At 45.6% G+C, this 15,216-nt stretch overlaps 1 protein-coding gene across 2 annotated transcripts; it reads right to left on the bottom strand.

Annotated features, from left to right (window-relative positions):
• Positions 1 to 3,755: 3,755 nt before the first annotated feature.
• On the bottom strand, positions 3,756 to 13,113 carry SLC25A47 (solute carrier family 25 member 47). Of its 2 annotated transcripts, XM_051620307.1 has the most exons (6): positions 12,803 to 13,113; positions 7,089 to 7,132; positions 6,746 to 6,817; positions 6,274 to 6,456; positions 4,898 to 5,171; positions 3,756 to 4,056 (listed from the first exon to the last, which is right to left on the bottom strand). In XM_051620307.1, exons 1-6 carry the CDS (start codon positions 12,828 to 12,830, stop codon positions 3,770 to 3,772), a joined length of 888 nt encoding a protein of 295 aa, XP_051476267.1. In that variant the 5' UTR covers positions 12,831 to 13,113; the 3' UTR covers positions 3,756 to 3,769. The 2 variants fall into 2 exon arrangements, with proteins under 2 accessions (XP_051476267.1, XP_051476268.1); XM_051620308.1 differs by lacking the exon at positions 7,089 to 7,132 and having other exon boundaries at positions 12,803 to 12,824.
• Positions 13,114 to 15,216: the final 2,103 nt, after the last annotated feature.

Here is a 15,216-nt window from a genome sequence, read left to right as displayed (position 1 = left end):
GTAGGAGAAACAGTTCTGTGTTCTGTTCTGGCATAGGGATCAGTTTTTTAACACAGCAGTTAAAATCTTTTGAAAGAAAGGAAAGTGATAGCAAAATTATTTAGCATTTGTGTATTGAGCAACCACCTTAGTCAAGTACTTTCAGATTCTGCAAACATGCTTCTGAAATGATACCATTTCTCAGAGCACTCTTGGCAAATTCCTAAATCTGTTATAATTCATGTCCCAGGGGTATTTAAAAGTCAAGACAAGGCAGTCTTTAAAGGCATGTGTGAAATGTCTGAGAATGTTATCAGGCAATGTTCTTATATTTTCCTCAATTTTTTCGTATTTTGTTGATCTCACTGTAATAAAAATATAGATAAAAATCTGTATCAAGCTTCTTTGATTTTATTGTTGTTGTTGTTGTTGTTGTTATTAGTAGTAGTAGTAGTAGTAGTAGTAGTAGTAGTAGTATTTTAAAAAGGTTTAATTTACCTTTATTCTATTTTGACCTCTCTTTCTACCCATTTAGGTGTTGACTTAGTCACCTGATGGAGCTGGTCCTTTCTGATGTCCAGTGCCTTTCAAGTAGTGCAACAGGGTGCCCTATAACCCACTCTATCCAGTCCTACCAGGTAGACTTCAGATTGCTCCCACTGCAAGCTATTAAGGTCAGTTGTCCAAAGATAAACTGGTTCCAAGCAAGACTGAATTTCCCAGAGTAGAGCAGCCAGCTCAGAAACAGGGAAAGGTCAAAGTGACCCATTTACAATCAGTAGGTTTGGTGTAGACTAGTACTTGAATGGAAATGTGATACTCCACGACTGCTGCAGTCTGGAGAGCACAGTCTGAGTAACTTCACATGGCTCTTCCACAGGCACCAAGAGGCATGCAGAAACCTACCCTGGATATTCATAAGCATTGTCAGTAAAAACAGGAATTATCAGCAACATGAAACCATGAAGCACCATGTGCCTTCTCAAGAAAGTTTTCTGCTTTTCAAGGCCACCAACTTTATCATCTATGCAACAAGCTTCAGTCCCTTATAGCAATGTAGACCAAATAACAGCACAGCAAATGTGGTGGCTTCATTCTGTTAGTTGGCCTTCAGCTCTCTAATTTATCAGAGTAAATGGTTCTGTGATTAGCAGAGTAGCTGACGGTCAAGGTAATACAAAGAAATCAGAAAATAAAGCAGGCAACTTCTGAAATCCAGACATGCAGCTTGGTGTTTGTAGTGAAGTACTAAGTACCATGTGTCATGTCATTAAACAAGAAATGGTTCATATTTATGTGCCTGTGTTTACAGTACTTATACAGTCAATTCTTGTACCTGTTGTAGTTTGTATTAGTGTGAATTAGCTGTGAATTCTTGCTCTAAGGCAAGTTGTCATCCATACACTGTGTATTTATTTATTTTTTCCAGTAAAGGCTTGTGATTGAAAAGCAGTTGCCTTCCTGAGATACTCTGCATGAAGATGAAACTTCCCTCTTGTGTAGCATTTGTTCAGGCCACATGAGAACCTGCTTACACATAGTGCTGAATACCCTGAGGGTGAGAGTTCTCAGCTCCTCGCACTGGCTTCTGCAGTTGTGCCCACTCATTTTTACAGTTCATCTGGAATTAGTTTCTTGAAACCAGCTGTACTTCAGTTACACTCACAGGAGGCAACATTTTTAGTCATCTGGATGTATGAACCTATTAGGAAAGCTGGGCTACTTTATTTTCAAAACTTGGACTGACCATGGATGGTATCAACATTGCCTAACAATAAATGAATGTTTTAGTCTGATTTGCAGGCTTTTTATTTCTGTCTCTGTTCAGAGGATGTAATTCCTGAGAACAAGGTCGGCTGAGAATAGTACAGCATAAAGGAGTCCAGAAAACATCCAGGTAGAGCTGGGATAAATCTCTACCCAGCTGGGACAACACTCAGGCAAATGCATCCCTTGTAGAAAGAGGTAAGAAGGCAGTAGACTGAAGAACTGTGTGAAGAATTCCAAAGTTTGAGGACTGAACTGTTGTAAGGACTTTCTGACTAAAGGAAGTGCTGATGCCTCAAGATGTAACTGAGGGAGGGAGGTTGCTGAGGCCAAAAGCTCTTTGGGAGAGAATCAGGTTTAGTGTTGGATCTTTCATTGCACTCCTCTTTAAGGTGACATACTCTACACATGCCTGGTCTTCTGGACTTTTAAACCTGTTTTTGGATGAGCTGCAAGAGCTGGGTAGACTCTTGAGAGAAATAATTGTGCTAGTTGTTTGATACCATGGCTGTGAACATGTTGAAAAAGCCAGCTGAAAGCTTAGATTTCAGGAGGACAGTGATGGAACTTTTTACTGGTCCCTCTCTGGGGTGGAAGAGATCCCCTTTATTCTTTTCTAGTAGCACCTGAAATTTTTAAACATGTCCTAGTACAAGATCCTTTTTTAGATGTCCAGGGTAGCTGACAGGTTATGTCTTCTGCAAAATTGCTGCCAGTGTAGCCAAAGCCATGCTTTCAACTGGTAAAAGCAGCTGTGGACCGGGAAGGCATCAAACCTGAATAAAAGAACTTTTTAAATAGTTTTCCTCTTTCCCTTCAAAATAACACACTTTCAACAGAATCTGCCAGGGGCTGGATCCAGTGTGCTCCAGATATCTGTCATCATCCAGGGATTGAAATAGAGACAGAAAACATTTGTGCTGCTTTTGAAGCTGGTTGAGCAAATTAAAGTGTTTCTGGTTTTGGGAACTTTCCCTTCTGAAGCAGCGGTGTGGTAGGTGTTTTGGGTTTTTTTAAATGATGAGTTGACAAAACTTTATACTTTTGTGAGAAATAAATAATTGTTAGTAAAGCCAGAAGTTCTCTCAAAATGTACCTTTGACCAAAAAAAAAAAAACACCCCAAAACACTTGGCTGCTCTGAAAATTTTGAAAGTTGCAAATCTTATACTCCACAGCTTTGCAATTCTCCTTTAACTTCCCTAACCCCAACATGCACAGCTTTTCTGGCAGCCTCTCTTCTGAAAAGCAAAGTGGTTTTGCCTTCTTCCAGGGTCAGAACAGATTCCCAAGTTCTGGAGTGCCCTCAGCTTCCAGGGGGGGAGCCGATGCTGGCAGGCTCAGGGCTGCACTAGGAGAAAATCACGCGGCTGCCGGGAACCCTGCCTGCTTTCACTTTCGATGAGGCTATTAGCGCCGTTATGTAAACCAACCTTGTCTGCCACTCATTAAATAAAGACAGGAAAAAACAAGGAGCTTCAGATTTCGGCTCCTACTAAAGAGATGTAATTGTAAAGTGCTTGGGCAAAATCTCAGCTGAGGAGAAGTTGCAGCCTGAGGCACGAACAAGTGAAGTGACCCGGTGAACGCAACACAGACATTGCATGTAAAGGGAACACAGTGCATAGTGTTAAATCTTACACAACCTCCCTCAGCTTTTGCCTTTGCTGTGAAAATCATTTTCTGTGTCAGCAGAAACCAACATCTCTGATCAGACTACCAGCTTTTTAGAACATAAATATTTGCAAATGTTTCAAGCAGTGGCTGCAGCCTAAATACATTAACAAGATAAAAGGGAGGTTGTATCGAAGTCCAAGACTCTCTGATGAGTTTTTAATCCTGTAAGAATAAAACAAAGCCTTCAGCCATCCAGCTTTGTGCTGAAATGTCCCTGCTTCCTGTGCTGTCCATCAAAGGAGGAGGCGTTCAGCAGTCATTTGGGGATGTGTGTTAGCAAAAAAAACAAAAACAAAAAACACCACCACAAACTAAACAAAATGCACCTCAGAACAGAGTGGCACAAGCTATTTTTTGTTTGTATAATGATCTGTAAATCTCAGTACAGCCTCATATGTTACAAACACCACCATGTTCACAGGAAAGGCACGAATGCAGTTTAAACCCAAACCTTTGAAAAGCACTTTTGCACCCTCCTTTCTCACACTTTCCCTAGCACAATGGATGAGGCCTCTGTACTTGTGCTGCTCTGATTCATCTGTTTGCATCCGTGATTTGAGGACATCCATGGGAGTAGCTAATCCCCAGGCCAGGACTCCTGCAAAACCACCAGAAAGCAGCACAACAAGGAAACCTGCAGGAGAGAGTGAAGGGAGGAGCAGTTAACTCAAGCCTGGCACTGATACACCTACAAGCATCTTGGATGTATCAACTAACTTCCTTAACTTAATCATGGTTTTCAGCAGTTATCTTCTGCAGCTCTTGCAGTTGTGAGTTTTCAGTGATCTCACACAAACTGCATTCTCTTGATTTCACAGCATACTCATTTTTGCATACCTCATACTGGCTTGTGCAGAGGCAACAACTATTTTAACACTTTATGAAGTAGCCTTGATGCAGTCTGAGAACGCTGACAACCTGGCTCTACTTATTTTTATAATTCTCAGGAATATGCTCCTTGCTGAGTGTCACCTATTTGATCTTTTCCTGAAAATGGATAGTTGATTTTTGGAGCCAAATCACAACAAGGAAACTTCATTGTCTTTATGTTCTGCACGTGGACTGTTCAAGCTCTGGACTGATTCTGATCCATGCTCCATGATGGCTTCTGGGAGGTTTGTGCATGTTTCATTTCTAGTTACATATCCTATTTCTACGTTAAGAGGATTTCATACCCACATGCTAGGCACCAGAGCATATCATTAATTCCCCTCTCACAGGGACAGGAGTAGCTGCTGAGGGACAAGGTTGTGCCAGCAAAGCCCTCACACATCGGCTGCTGGCACCCACACCAGGAGGGCACAAATGGCCCTGTGACCCCAGAAAGCAAACACCCAGCACCCCCACGGGAAGGCCGGATCTGCGTGAGGTCTTATAGGTGCTGGGTGATGTTTGCTGACAGCCTGATTTTCCTCTTAGCATGTTATTAAATAAGGCATTTTTGTAGGTAATGCCTCATGCTTTCTGGTACCTACCTGGTTTATTTTTCCCAGCTGGTGTGAGCCAGTCACACAGAGCAGAATAGGTAAGGAAATATATTGCAGAAGAGGAACAATCCCTGCAGAGTAATGCAGAGCAGCCCTTGTATAGACCCCCAAAACCTTCCTGTTTGGCAACCATCTTCAGGCAGTGCAGAGATCCTCGGTACTTTGGCTTGGAAACAGGCTGGGGAGATGTGGCGGAAGGATGTGGGTTCCTCTGAGTCTGCATGCGAACCTTAGCCACTTCACTAGGGTTTGTCAACACAACCTATAACATCAGAGGATGGTATCTTGACTCTTCACATTTAAACAGGATTTCGATTCCCTTCCTGCAAATTCCTTGTCTCCCACCTTTTCAGGCAGTATTGCCTGAAGTCAGCAAGTTCCAGCCTCCTTCCCTCTGTCTGTGCTAAATCCCACCCAAGAGCAGGACACACATATGAGCAGGCCTGTGCGGAATAGAAGGTGAGGCAGAAATCAACAGAAGATGTTAAATACCCATAACTACTTGTTAAACCAGACAGGCATGGAAAGGAGATGTCCTCAGCTATAGGGCAGCATACACCAGAGCTCTTACATGATATGTATTTGGAACTAAGGCCATAAAGACTTAAATAAATTTAACCTATCTTAAATACAGTCATTGCCTGCTAGGAAACACCTAGAAACCTAACCATCTGGACTGCTCTGTAACAGGATTGCCTGAGACCAGGCATGCATTTCTGCCCAACACACCACCAGGGCACCAGGATGAGCTCTGCAGCGTTGGCAGGCCCTGCAGGCGCCCACAGAAATCCTTCTGCCTCTGGGAAACTGCTCATGGATTCAGCCTCACATCCCCAAACTGGGATCATGCGTGTTTGCCAGGCAGCTCCACTTGTCAGTGATGCCCTGGTGAGTTTTGAGTCCCGAGCAAGACAACACTGTTCACAGCCCATTTCTACAGCAGTATCATGCTGAGCTTGTGCAGCCACTGTCAAAACACCAGCCCATGCCTCAGCACACGGACTTACGTCTTCCTTGCATAAACATATTGTCAGAGCCATCTGGAAAGTTTGCTGCCTAGGTTGTTTTCCTTCCTTTTTCTGCATTTGCTGCCAAGATCCATGTTATTCTTAATAGTGTGCTCTCAAGTCTTTTGGCACCCTAAAGCAAATCCAGCACAAGCTGCCCAGCAGGACTCAGCCACACCACAGGGATGACGAGTGAGGAGGCAGCACAGGCAGCACGTGACCCCCTACAAAAACAAACCCACTGTGTTGCAGGCTCCCCGTGGCCTCCTGGGCAAGAAAACATACACTGCTTTTACAGACTCCTATGGTTGTGAACAAGATCACTTGCTGAGCTTTCACTTTTGTCTGTTTACCTACCCGGACAGCACCAGCAGCACCTCCGGCAAGAGCAACATCCAGCTTGGATGGCTTTGCTTCTGCAGCCCCATATCGCAGCTTGCAGATGGTGCAGAGGAAGTTTTTGTATGTGCCAAATGAAACTGAAGAAATCACAGATACTGTGAGGACTGAGGCAGTCACACCTTTGTAAAATCCCCAAACCTAGTTGGAAACAGAGGAAAAAAACAAAACTTTTAAGAGGGAATGGTGTGGGAAAGGAACTGCTAAAAAACACTGACCATACGTTGCTGAGCCAAAACTTACTCCCACTTCCAGCTCATTGGTAAAGCTAAATTTCACCTTGACCTTTCTCCCCTACAAACCATTGTATGTAACTTCTGCCCACCCCCCCCCACACACACACACCAGCACAGGCAGCTCTGCTTCTCTGAAACAAGGCATCCATAAGTGGTATCAGCAGCAATGAACCTACCTGACGAGAAGTACCTACTTTTTCTGTCCTGTATGTTTCCTGAATGCAGTGCCAAATCCCATTGTAATGCCTCTCAGTTTGAATCCTCACCTAAGAATACAGGCACCACTTTAAAATGCAGGTATCAGATTAAAAAAATAAGTAAATAAACAAATGCCATACAACAAGCCAATAGCATCACCAAACAATTTTTATTTAAAAAAAAGAACAAAAACCCAAACAACACAACCAAATAAAGGTATATGTTGATGTAACAAAGATAAAAGTATTGTCAGAGGACTAGTTTTCTAAAAAGAAGGGAGAAAGCAAAGGGGCCTGTTTGTTTTCAGCCTGTAGTCAAGAAAAAAGCTCCAACAGGTACCTTCACTGTGTCCAGCGGATAACCCACTGCTGTGCTTAGACCACCTGAAAGAGAGAGTGTATGTGAGATGCTTAACAGTGCACAGCTTGACAGACCGTTCTCCCCCACTGTGGCAAGTCATTAATGGAATAGCAGAAAAGTGCAGCTTAAGAGTCCTGCTGTGCTTGGCTTCAGACCTCTCTCAAGCTTCAGTGATGACATTTGAGCCAAGGATGACAGAGCAAAAATGCACAGACTTCTCTGAATGACCAAGGCGGGCTCAGGAGGAATCCAAGCATCACAGGAAACTTACCAGGAAGAATAACACCACAGTGCAAGCTGGGACTGGGAGAAACACTGAGAGCATTGCTGTAGGAAGGCTGAGGAGATGACTTGTGTGATATCAGACTGTTCTTGTTCCCCCTCTCAGCTTAGGCAATAAATCATCTTTGGACCAAGCACCCTCACGTGGGGTGCAGAGTATCCCCACTCACACAAGAAGGTCTCTGGAGCAATTTAAGTTCTCCACGCTTGACTTCGAAATATTAAGGAATAAAAGCAGCAGTCACAAGGGCATCTAAAAAAGAGAGGTGGCCCTCACACATTACAGGTTCTCAGCAATGTGTCTTGAAGACAGGAGAGGTATTCCTGCTGACTGCTGCATGCCAAGGAGTAGACGTTACCTGGCTGAAGCTTACAAAGCACATCCAGAGCCCATTGGACGTTAGGGTCCACAGCAGCATGCTAGACTAAGCCTCTGAAGTGCATCTCGTACGTGCAGCAAAGACTGCTGCAAAAGCAGCACAAGCAGAAAAGAAAGGGTGCCTGAATGCCTGGCAGGTTGGCATGAGGCCAGGGCACAGCTCTGCCATGAGACCACCCACCCTCAGCACCTTGGGGGTCTGCAGGGTAAACAGGCAGGGAGGGACCAGCAGTAGGCAGCACACCCTGCACCCAGCTGAGCCTCACTGCCTGGCCATGGTGGCATGTCCAGCATGCTAGGGGCTTGTCTATCCTCTATCAATACCCAGGCTCTTTTTGAGACCTTAAAATAGCCTCTGGAATTGCAAATACATTAAATCCTATGAGACAAAGTTACTGCCTGAATGGCAGATGAGGAGAGCAGAAGAGCTCCAGCATGGATTTCTATGGGTGGCAGTAACAAAGAGATCACCCCCCATCCCTGCCCTTACCTCACTGCATTTCTCAGTTTTGATTTAAATGAATCTGTTGGCAGATACAACAGTTGATAAAGGGGCTGACCAGATAACTCCCTCCTAGTACATCAACTGCCAAGTCATTGGAGAGGAAGTCAGGCTGGGGGACAACAGAGCTGTATCCATGTGTGTTATTTAGATCGTGTTCATAAAAGTGCTGGATGAGCCCTTCAGGGAGCCAGGCAGTCATAGATACGGTGCACATCTGATGGCTCATGGGTTGGAAACTGCCTCTCATTGAGTCCTTCTTTAAAAAAAAAAATAAATTAAGAAGACATTACTTTAAAATATATTCATTATTGTAGAAATTTCACAAGGCAAGTTCACCTGTGGTTACATGGTGAAAAAAAGCAGCAGCTGCTGGTGTGAGTCAGCAGCAGACAATCCCAAAGTGCATTACTCAGAAGAAAATAACCAACAGCATCTTGTTGGAAAAAAAATGAGTTTTGTTCTTCAAAAATCTCTATCACATTTGCCACCAGATGCATAGCAATGAAGATGAAAAATGGCCAAGAAACCACCTTCTGTATTTCAAAACCAAAATGAGATGAGGCTGAAAGAAAGACGTCAAATGGGAATACACAGGCAGACTAATATGGCTTGAAGGAGCAATGCCTCTGCTCTGGGCAGAGTGTGACAATGCACAGTCACCCGGGGACACCTGCACTGTCCCAGATTCCCGGCCACCAGCCAGAGTCAGCCTGAAAATACAGAGCCCGCCAGCCAGGGTACAGCAGCACATACATCAATGTCAGCATGACAGTGCTGACCTCAGAGGTGCAGTCCCCTGGCCCAAGCACCCCATCCAACCGGGAGGATTTGGCATCGCATCTGTTTCAGACTTCCAGAATCCCAGAGGAAGTGGCCATGGGCTGAGCAGACACTAGCAATGCTGGGGCACCAAAGTGCCCTGAACAGATAAGCCCTGGCTTGCTCCACCAGGTCAGGAAAGTAGGAGCCTTGGCTCATGTACATCAGGTACCAAGGCTCATTTGGGTGAGAAGTGTCCTAACTTCTGGAGAAATTGCCCTGTTTGCACACTAAGATGCTGAGACCTCAGCAACATAGACAAAATCAAGCAGGTTTGCCCCATACCAGCCTGTTTCCCATTGCTTCTCAGTCCTAAGGGCTCCCACTCAATCTAGTTCCAGAAAGGACCAAAGAGCTCCACTTGGGAGGAGACCATAAAGGTAAATTTTTCACTGCTCCCACCAAAGTAGAGATGTGAGGCTCCCAGACCTCCAAACAACCACAGCCTGTAATGAACTGTCCTCCCTAACAGCCAAGGCACCCTGAGCAGTTATCAGAGCTGAAGGGCTCAGCCATGTCCAGCAAAGGCTGAGGAGGAAGGGCTCTGCACAATGTCACACGATATAAATAGCCTGGCACAAAGATAGCATGACCCGCACATGCCCTATTTGCGCAGCAGAATCAAAAAGGCCAGCAATGTACAGCATGCATATGGAACAGGGTTCCTGTGGGACTTCTGCTGAGTAATACTGCACCAGCTGTGACTAAAATAAATAGGAAAATCAGGTGAATTATCTTTGTTGGGTTTAGTCAGCCATTTTTTATCCCTACTTCATCCAAGATGTTCTCAGGTATTGTGCAGAGGTTGCAGCACCCCCTACACACGCTGCAGGTACAAAACTGGATTACTCACAGCCTCTTCACTAGTCAGGCCACTTCAACCAGGCAATTCAAACAAGGAGGGGTCCTGGCAGCATGGCCACCACAGCAGCAATCAGCACAGAGCAAGTGGCAGCCATACAGAGCCCACCAGGCTGCAACAGCTCCCAGCTATTGACAAACCCCTGGCTGAGAGATCCAAGAAGGAACAGGGATCACAGTCCATACACTGGATGGGTAGTCAGCAACTTCCAAAGACCTTTGTTTTGTGAAGAATTAGGAACATAAGAAGTGCCCAATACACTAAACAAGCAGAACTCAATCCAGTAAGGTGACCCTGGCAGTGGCCAACAGGAACTATTAACAGTAAGAACAAGGAGACAGCATGTTCCCTCCTTAGATGGACTATTTGATCTACCCTTGGACTGCATGTGACTGGTGTATAACCTTGCAGCAAGATGTGGAGAAGTCTGGGGATGTTGCAGACCCTGCTGCTCTACCACTGCTGAGTGAACCTCAGCTTCCTCTTCCCAAATCTTTACACCTGGCATAAGAGTCCAGTCACCCCCTTCCTGACAAGGCTGCTGCAATAGCAGGGCTAGAAAACACACATGGGATCACAGGAAAATGTAAGTCTGAAGGGACCTCAGAAGGTCTCCAGTCCTACCTCCTACTCAACTTTATTGGCCAGGAAGGACATTGTTACAGGTGAGTGGCTTTCCGCAACACCCAGCCCCATTTGGTGGTTATCGAAAGCCTCCATACTCTCTAAGCATGTTTCTGTCATGGTTTTTCCATCTGGAGTCACAGCAGGTCACTGTTTCCTGGGCTGAAGATGCTGAGCTTGTTCCATGGCCACAAATGCAGTAGCTCAGAGGAGCCAGTATTTGTGCAGGTGCCTGAGCCAGGCTGGATCATTGCATGGGATTCAAAGGGGCAGCATCTCTGCTGTTTTTCAGAGGTGCTTAAGCCATGCTCTCTCCAAAACACTCCGAAAGCAGATCAAGGTCACAAGAATGTAATTTACTAAACAGAGACTCTGTTATTACTTGTGTTACCTCTTGAGTTGTTTGACACACTTCAGCTGGATTTGTAGCCTCCTTGGGAACATGAAAATGCTTCAGCTCAAATAAATAGGAGCCATGAGATAAGGTCAGCACCGAAACCATCCCAGTTCTTGCAGGAAACCTGTCCCACCCCTGGAAGCTGTCCCATGTTGGGGTAGGGATCATGGCCATGAAGCCCTGCCCAAGTACCTCACACATGTCTATGTGCAAGCTCCCAGCAGGGAACAGCACGCCAGAAAACACCTCTGTCTGGCAGTGAGAAGTTGCATTATCCCTTGTAGAAAAGCCCTGAGTCAGACACAGGTGACAGGATGGAAAATCTTGCTCTCTGACATCCTGAGGTCAGTAAAGCACCTTAAAACAAGCAAAGACATTTCCAGTTGTAGCAGGAGCTCCCCAGCACATGATGCTGACACCCAGATAGGGAAGCACCACACAAACCACGGCTTTCCATGGCAGCAGGGGCAAAAAGCTGAGGTAAATGGCCAGTTGGAAACTGTTTTCAACTCTCCATGTTCCCTTGCAAAATAAGTTTATCCTTGAGTGACTCAGCTCCAACTTTGCCAGCAACTGCAAAGGAGTCCAAGCAGTGAACACAATTATCCCCACCATTAAATGTGAAGTCTAAGAGGAGTTTTGGAGAAGACCTCCAAGATGGACATGTCATTGCCAGTCCCAGCACAGGCCTCCCATCTCCACTGGGTGCTCTGAAATCAGCAAGGAAAGAGGAGGAGAGGAGCAAGCTATCACGGAGGGGCTGGTTACATCCCTCTCTCCCATGAAAGGTCCTTCCTGGTCAGGGTCTCCCAGAACCCCAGGAAGGCCAACACCCTAAGCAACAGGAATCTCCAGGACTGGATGCCACTGAGATGCCAAACCTCACCCCACTTGCACATATCAAGTGAAGAGCTGTAGGGTAAAACTCTTCGTGGTCCTTCCTGGGAAACGCATGCCTACACTGGGATCAGGCTGCTCCCGGTGAGGGAAACTGGCAAATTTCAGCATTTTCAAAGTGATCTGACATGCAGGCTTGGGCTGGGCATCTCAGCTGTCTGGCAGGTTTACCTGACCTTTCTCACAGCTCAACCTCAAGGCTCTTGTCTTGGTATTTGATACTCCACTAAATCTGACAAGATTTCAGAAAAGAAACGAGAACAGTGGCTACATTTTGTTGTTTACAAAAAAGCTGCGTTTCAGAAGTACATGCTCTAAAAATGTCTAGATTAAAATACACTTTTCTCCTTTTACTTTTTTTTTATACGCAGCTAACCTACTTTCTCCCGGATCAAAGCCTGCCCTGTAACATGCCTGCACTGAAATTACCATCACAACTGCAAATACGTTCTGAAGATAATGCAAGGGTCATTCGTTCAGACCTTCATCACTACAACAAAGTTGTGCCTCCACCCCTCCTGTCTCACAAACTACATCCTCAGCCCCCCAGAGCCATGACCCTAACAGCCTGCCAGGACCCCCAGGCACCAGACACATGAGACTTTGCTCCCCAGGCAATACCAGCTGGGTTGTGTCTGCACACAACCTATTCCACTCTGTCTCTTCCTATCAGAGCTTTCCCCCGTCCTGCTACAATTAGACTGGAGGAAATCACAGGGCAATGACCTCAGCCTACCAAATTACAGCAGTGCCTCTCCAGTAGCTCTGTGAACCTGCTCTGATTACATTTTCCATTTAATAGAAGCAAGCATTTAGCAGGCAGCCCATGTCAAAAGACACTCACTGCCATCGAGACCTGCTCATTACCTGAACTAGAAGGAAACAAAGTGATTTGCCTTCACCAACAAGCACCACTTTATGTATTTACCTCCAATGGCGCCGGCAATGAAATCCATCCAGACTGAGTCTGCTGCCTTAATTACCCTGATAAAGCGTTAGGGAGGTAGAAGAAGGCAGGATACCAGTTCCGTCTTTCCAGAGCCCTTCAGGTCCTCCAGCCACAGTGTGATTTGCAACATGAGTCACCTTCCTACTGTCTTCTCTTGCCTCTGGGGATTGTGAGCCTTGTGGATACTTGATCAGTTTGTACACTGGAGGCAGAGACAGAAAGCCTGGAGCTGTTCCAGGAACACAGTGAATAAGTAATCCCGTGAAGCCGTGCAACACTGTGCCAGAGCCGCTGTTCCCAGTGCCTTTCTGCTTGGAAAATCACAAGGGGTGGTGCCTTGCAGGGTAACACTGGCTGTGAAGGGGCCATTCCCTGTTGTACTTATTAACCCCAGAAGGCAGCCTTGTGTATCTATTTGCCAGAGGACACTCTTGCCCTGAGCCATGGAGAAGCATCACAGGTGGGTGTTTATGAGATGCCTCCTCCCCCACATCCCAGCCCACCTTTCCTCCTGTTGATGGAGCAGACCCCCTTCCCATCAAGGAAAATTCCTTCGGCAAGGAATTTTCCTTGCCTTTCTTAACCCACACAGCTGACCCTAAACCTCTAACCAAATCCCCACAAATTATTACCTGCTCATTGTGTACACACGTGGTGGAGCCCAGAAATTAATATAACCACATGCAAAGCATTTGCTTCCTTTTTATACCGCAGTTTTCCCAGCCCCTGGAGGAGCTCTGTTTCTGTGGTTCTTGCTCAGTCTCCCAACCCCTTTTCCAATGTCAGCTCTTTGCTAAGTTCAGCAGCAGTATGTTCAGCAGTGTATGGTAACAACAGCCCTGTACCAGAAGGCAGTCACATCCACACAGAAGAGGTTAAGTTTTGCACGAGGTGAATGAGCTCTGATGCAGTGAATGGTTTGCCAAGTCGTGACCTGAACTGTACTCCTCTTGAAGAGGTTTCCCCAGGTCAGAGCCAAGGCAAATCGGCAGTAAAAGGGAAAAGAAAATTTCACAGCTGCTGCCCCTTTGGGTCAGCTTCACAGAGGAGCTGAGGACTTTAACCTCCCTGTGCTTTCTCCTGTACATTTCACAAGAACATTTACCTCACTAAAGTGCATATGTTGGATGGGCTGATGTGTCAGTGACATACAGCACAGCTCAGTGTGAGCGCTCACAGCTTCTGGGAACTGAAAATTAAAGGATTTTTAACAACTTGCTTCCTAAAATTTCTTACAAATCCTTCCCTGAACACTTTCTGTGCTGCAGAAAAGAGTTTATTCCTGTGTAACATCATTCAAGGACAGCAAAAACTTAAAACCAGAAGTAAAATATTATCTAGAGAGATAGCAATGTAGCTGCTAAAACACACTGGGTTATTCAGTAGCTCTTCCTTGTGACACGTGGTGACCACACAGGAGTTATCAACGGTTCATCAACAGTCTGTGCATACCAAGTGAGGGGAAAGGTGCTGTATTCCCTTCTCCAACCAGCCGTTCCTGGCTGCTGTCCTTGCATGCCCCCTCCACTAGCAGGATCCAGTGTGGAACCTGCTGCATTAGTGACACATGGGACAAGGACATTGTCCCCTGCTGGGGGGCAGCCCAGAACCCTACAGCCTCTTGGTCATGCAGGGTGACCTGCCGAGCTGTTCCAGCCCACCCTGCAGCAGTCACCCTTCTTTGGGACCACTGTTCAGACACTACTGTTTAATATTGCTTTTCTGGGAGCAGACAAAGTGAAGAAATTAATGATATTCCCAAAATGAAAACGTCACAGTGATTTCCCTCCCATCACACAGCCAGGGGTGTCACGTGAGGAGGACTTTTCTAGGCATTGCAGTGACTGGTGCCATATCAGCAAAAAAACAGAGACTAGATGACATGTCTCACAGGCTGACTGAAGTGTCAGGGCTAATAAGCATTTCCCATGAAAAGTCATAAGACCAAACAGAATTTCTGCCTTCTTTAGCTGAGCTGAACAGCTCAAAGGGAATCTTCCTCATGAAACCCGAGATTGTAAATTAAACAAAAACCCAAAAAAATCTTCCTGTTACAAGGAAGTAACACTTTTAAAAATAATTTTAACCTTTGTTCACACCAACACTTCTATAAAAAAATGTTACTTTGCTTTATATAGCACAAAGCTGACTCCAGATTCAAGCATTTTGATAATCTGATAATGGTTTGGGTAGCTGAGGTGTACTGGGAGAAGTCATGTTTTTCACTCAACTAGAATTGCTCTGGAAAGAGAGGCCATTCAAAAGGTGGCCATCTGAAAGAAGAATATTTGGGGGCTTGAAATATTTCACCTTGTCCAGTGGAGGTGTGGCTGGGGGCAGCCAGCTCTGGAGGAATGCACACACACAGCCACTCCGGGGACATTTGCCATGAC

Source organism: Apus apus, chromosome 5 (assembly GCF_020740795.1).
Source record: "Apus apus isolate bApuApu2 chromosome 5, bApuApu2.pri.cur, whole genome shotgun sequence".
Taxonomy (NCBI): Eukaryota; Metazoa; Chordata; class Aves; order Apodiformes; family Apodidae; genus Apus; species Apus apus.
Note: the sequence above shows the minus strand (reverse complement) of the source record. Positions and strands in the feature narration are given on the sequence as shown.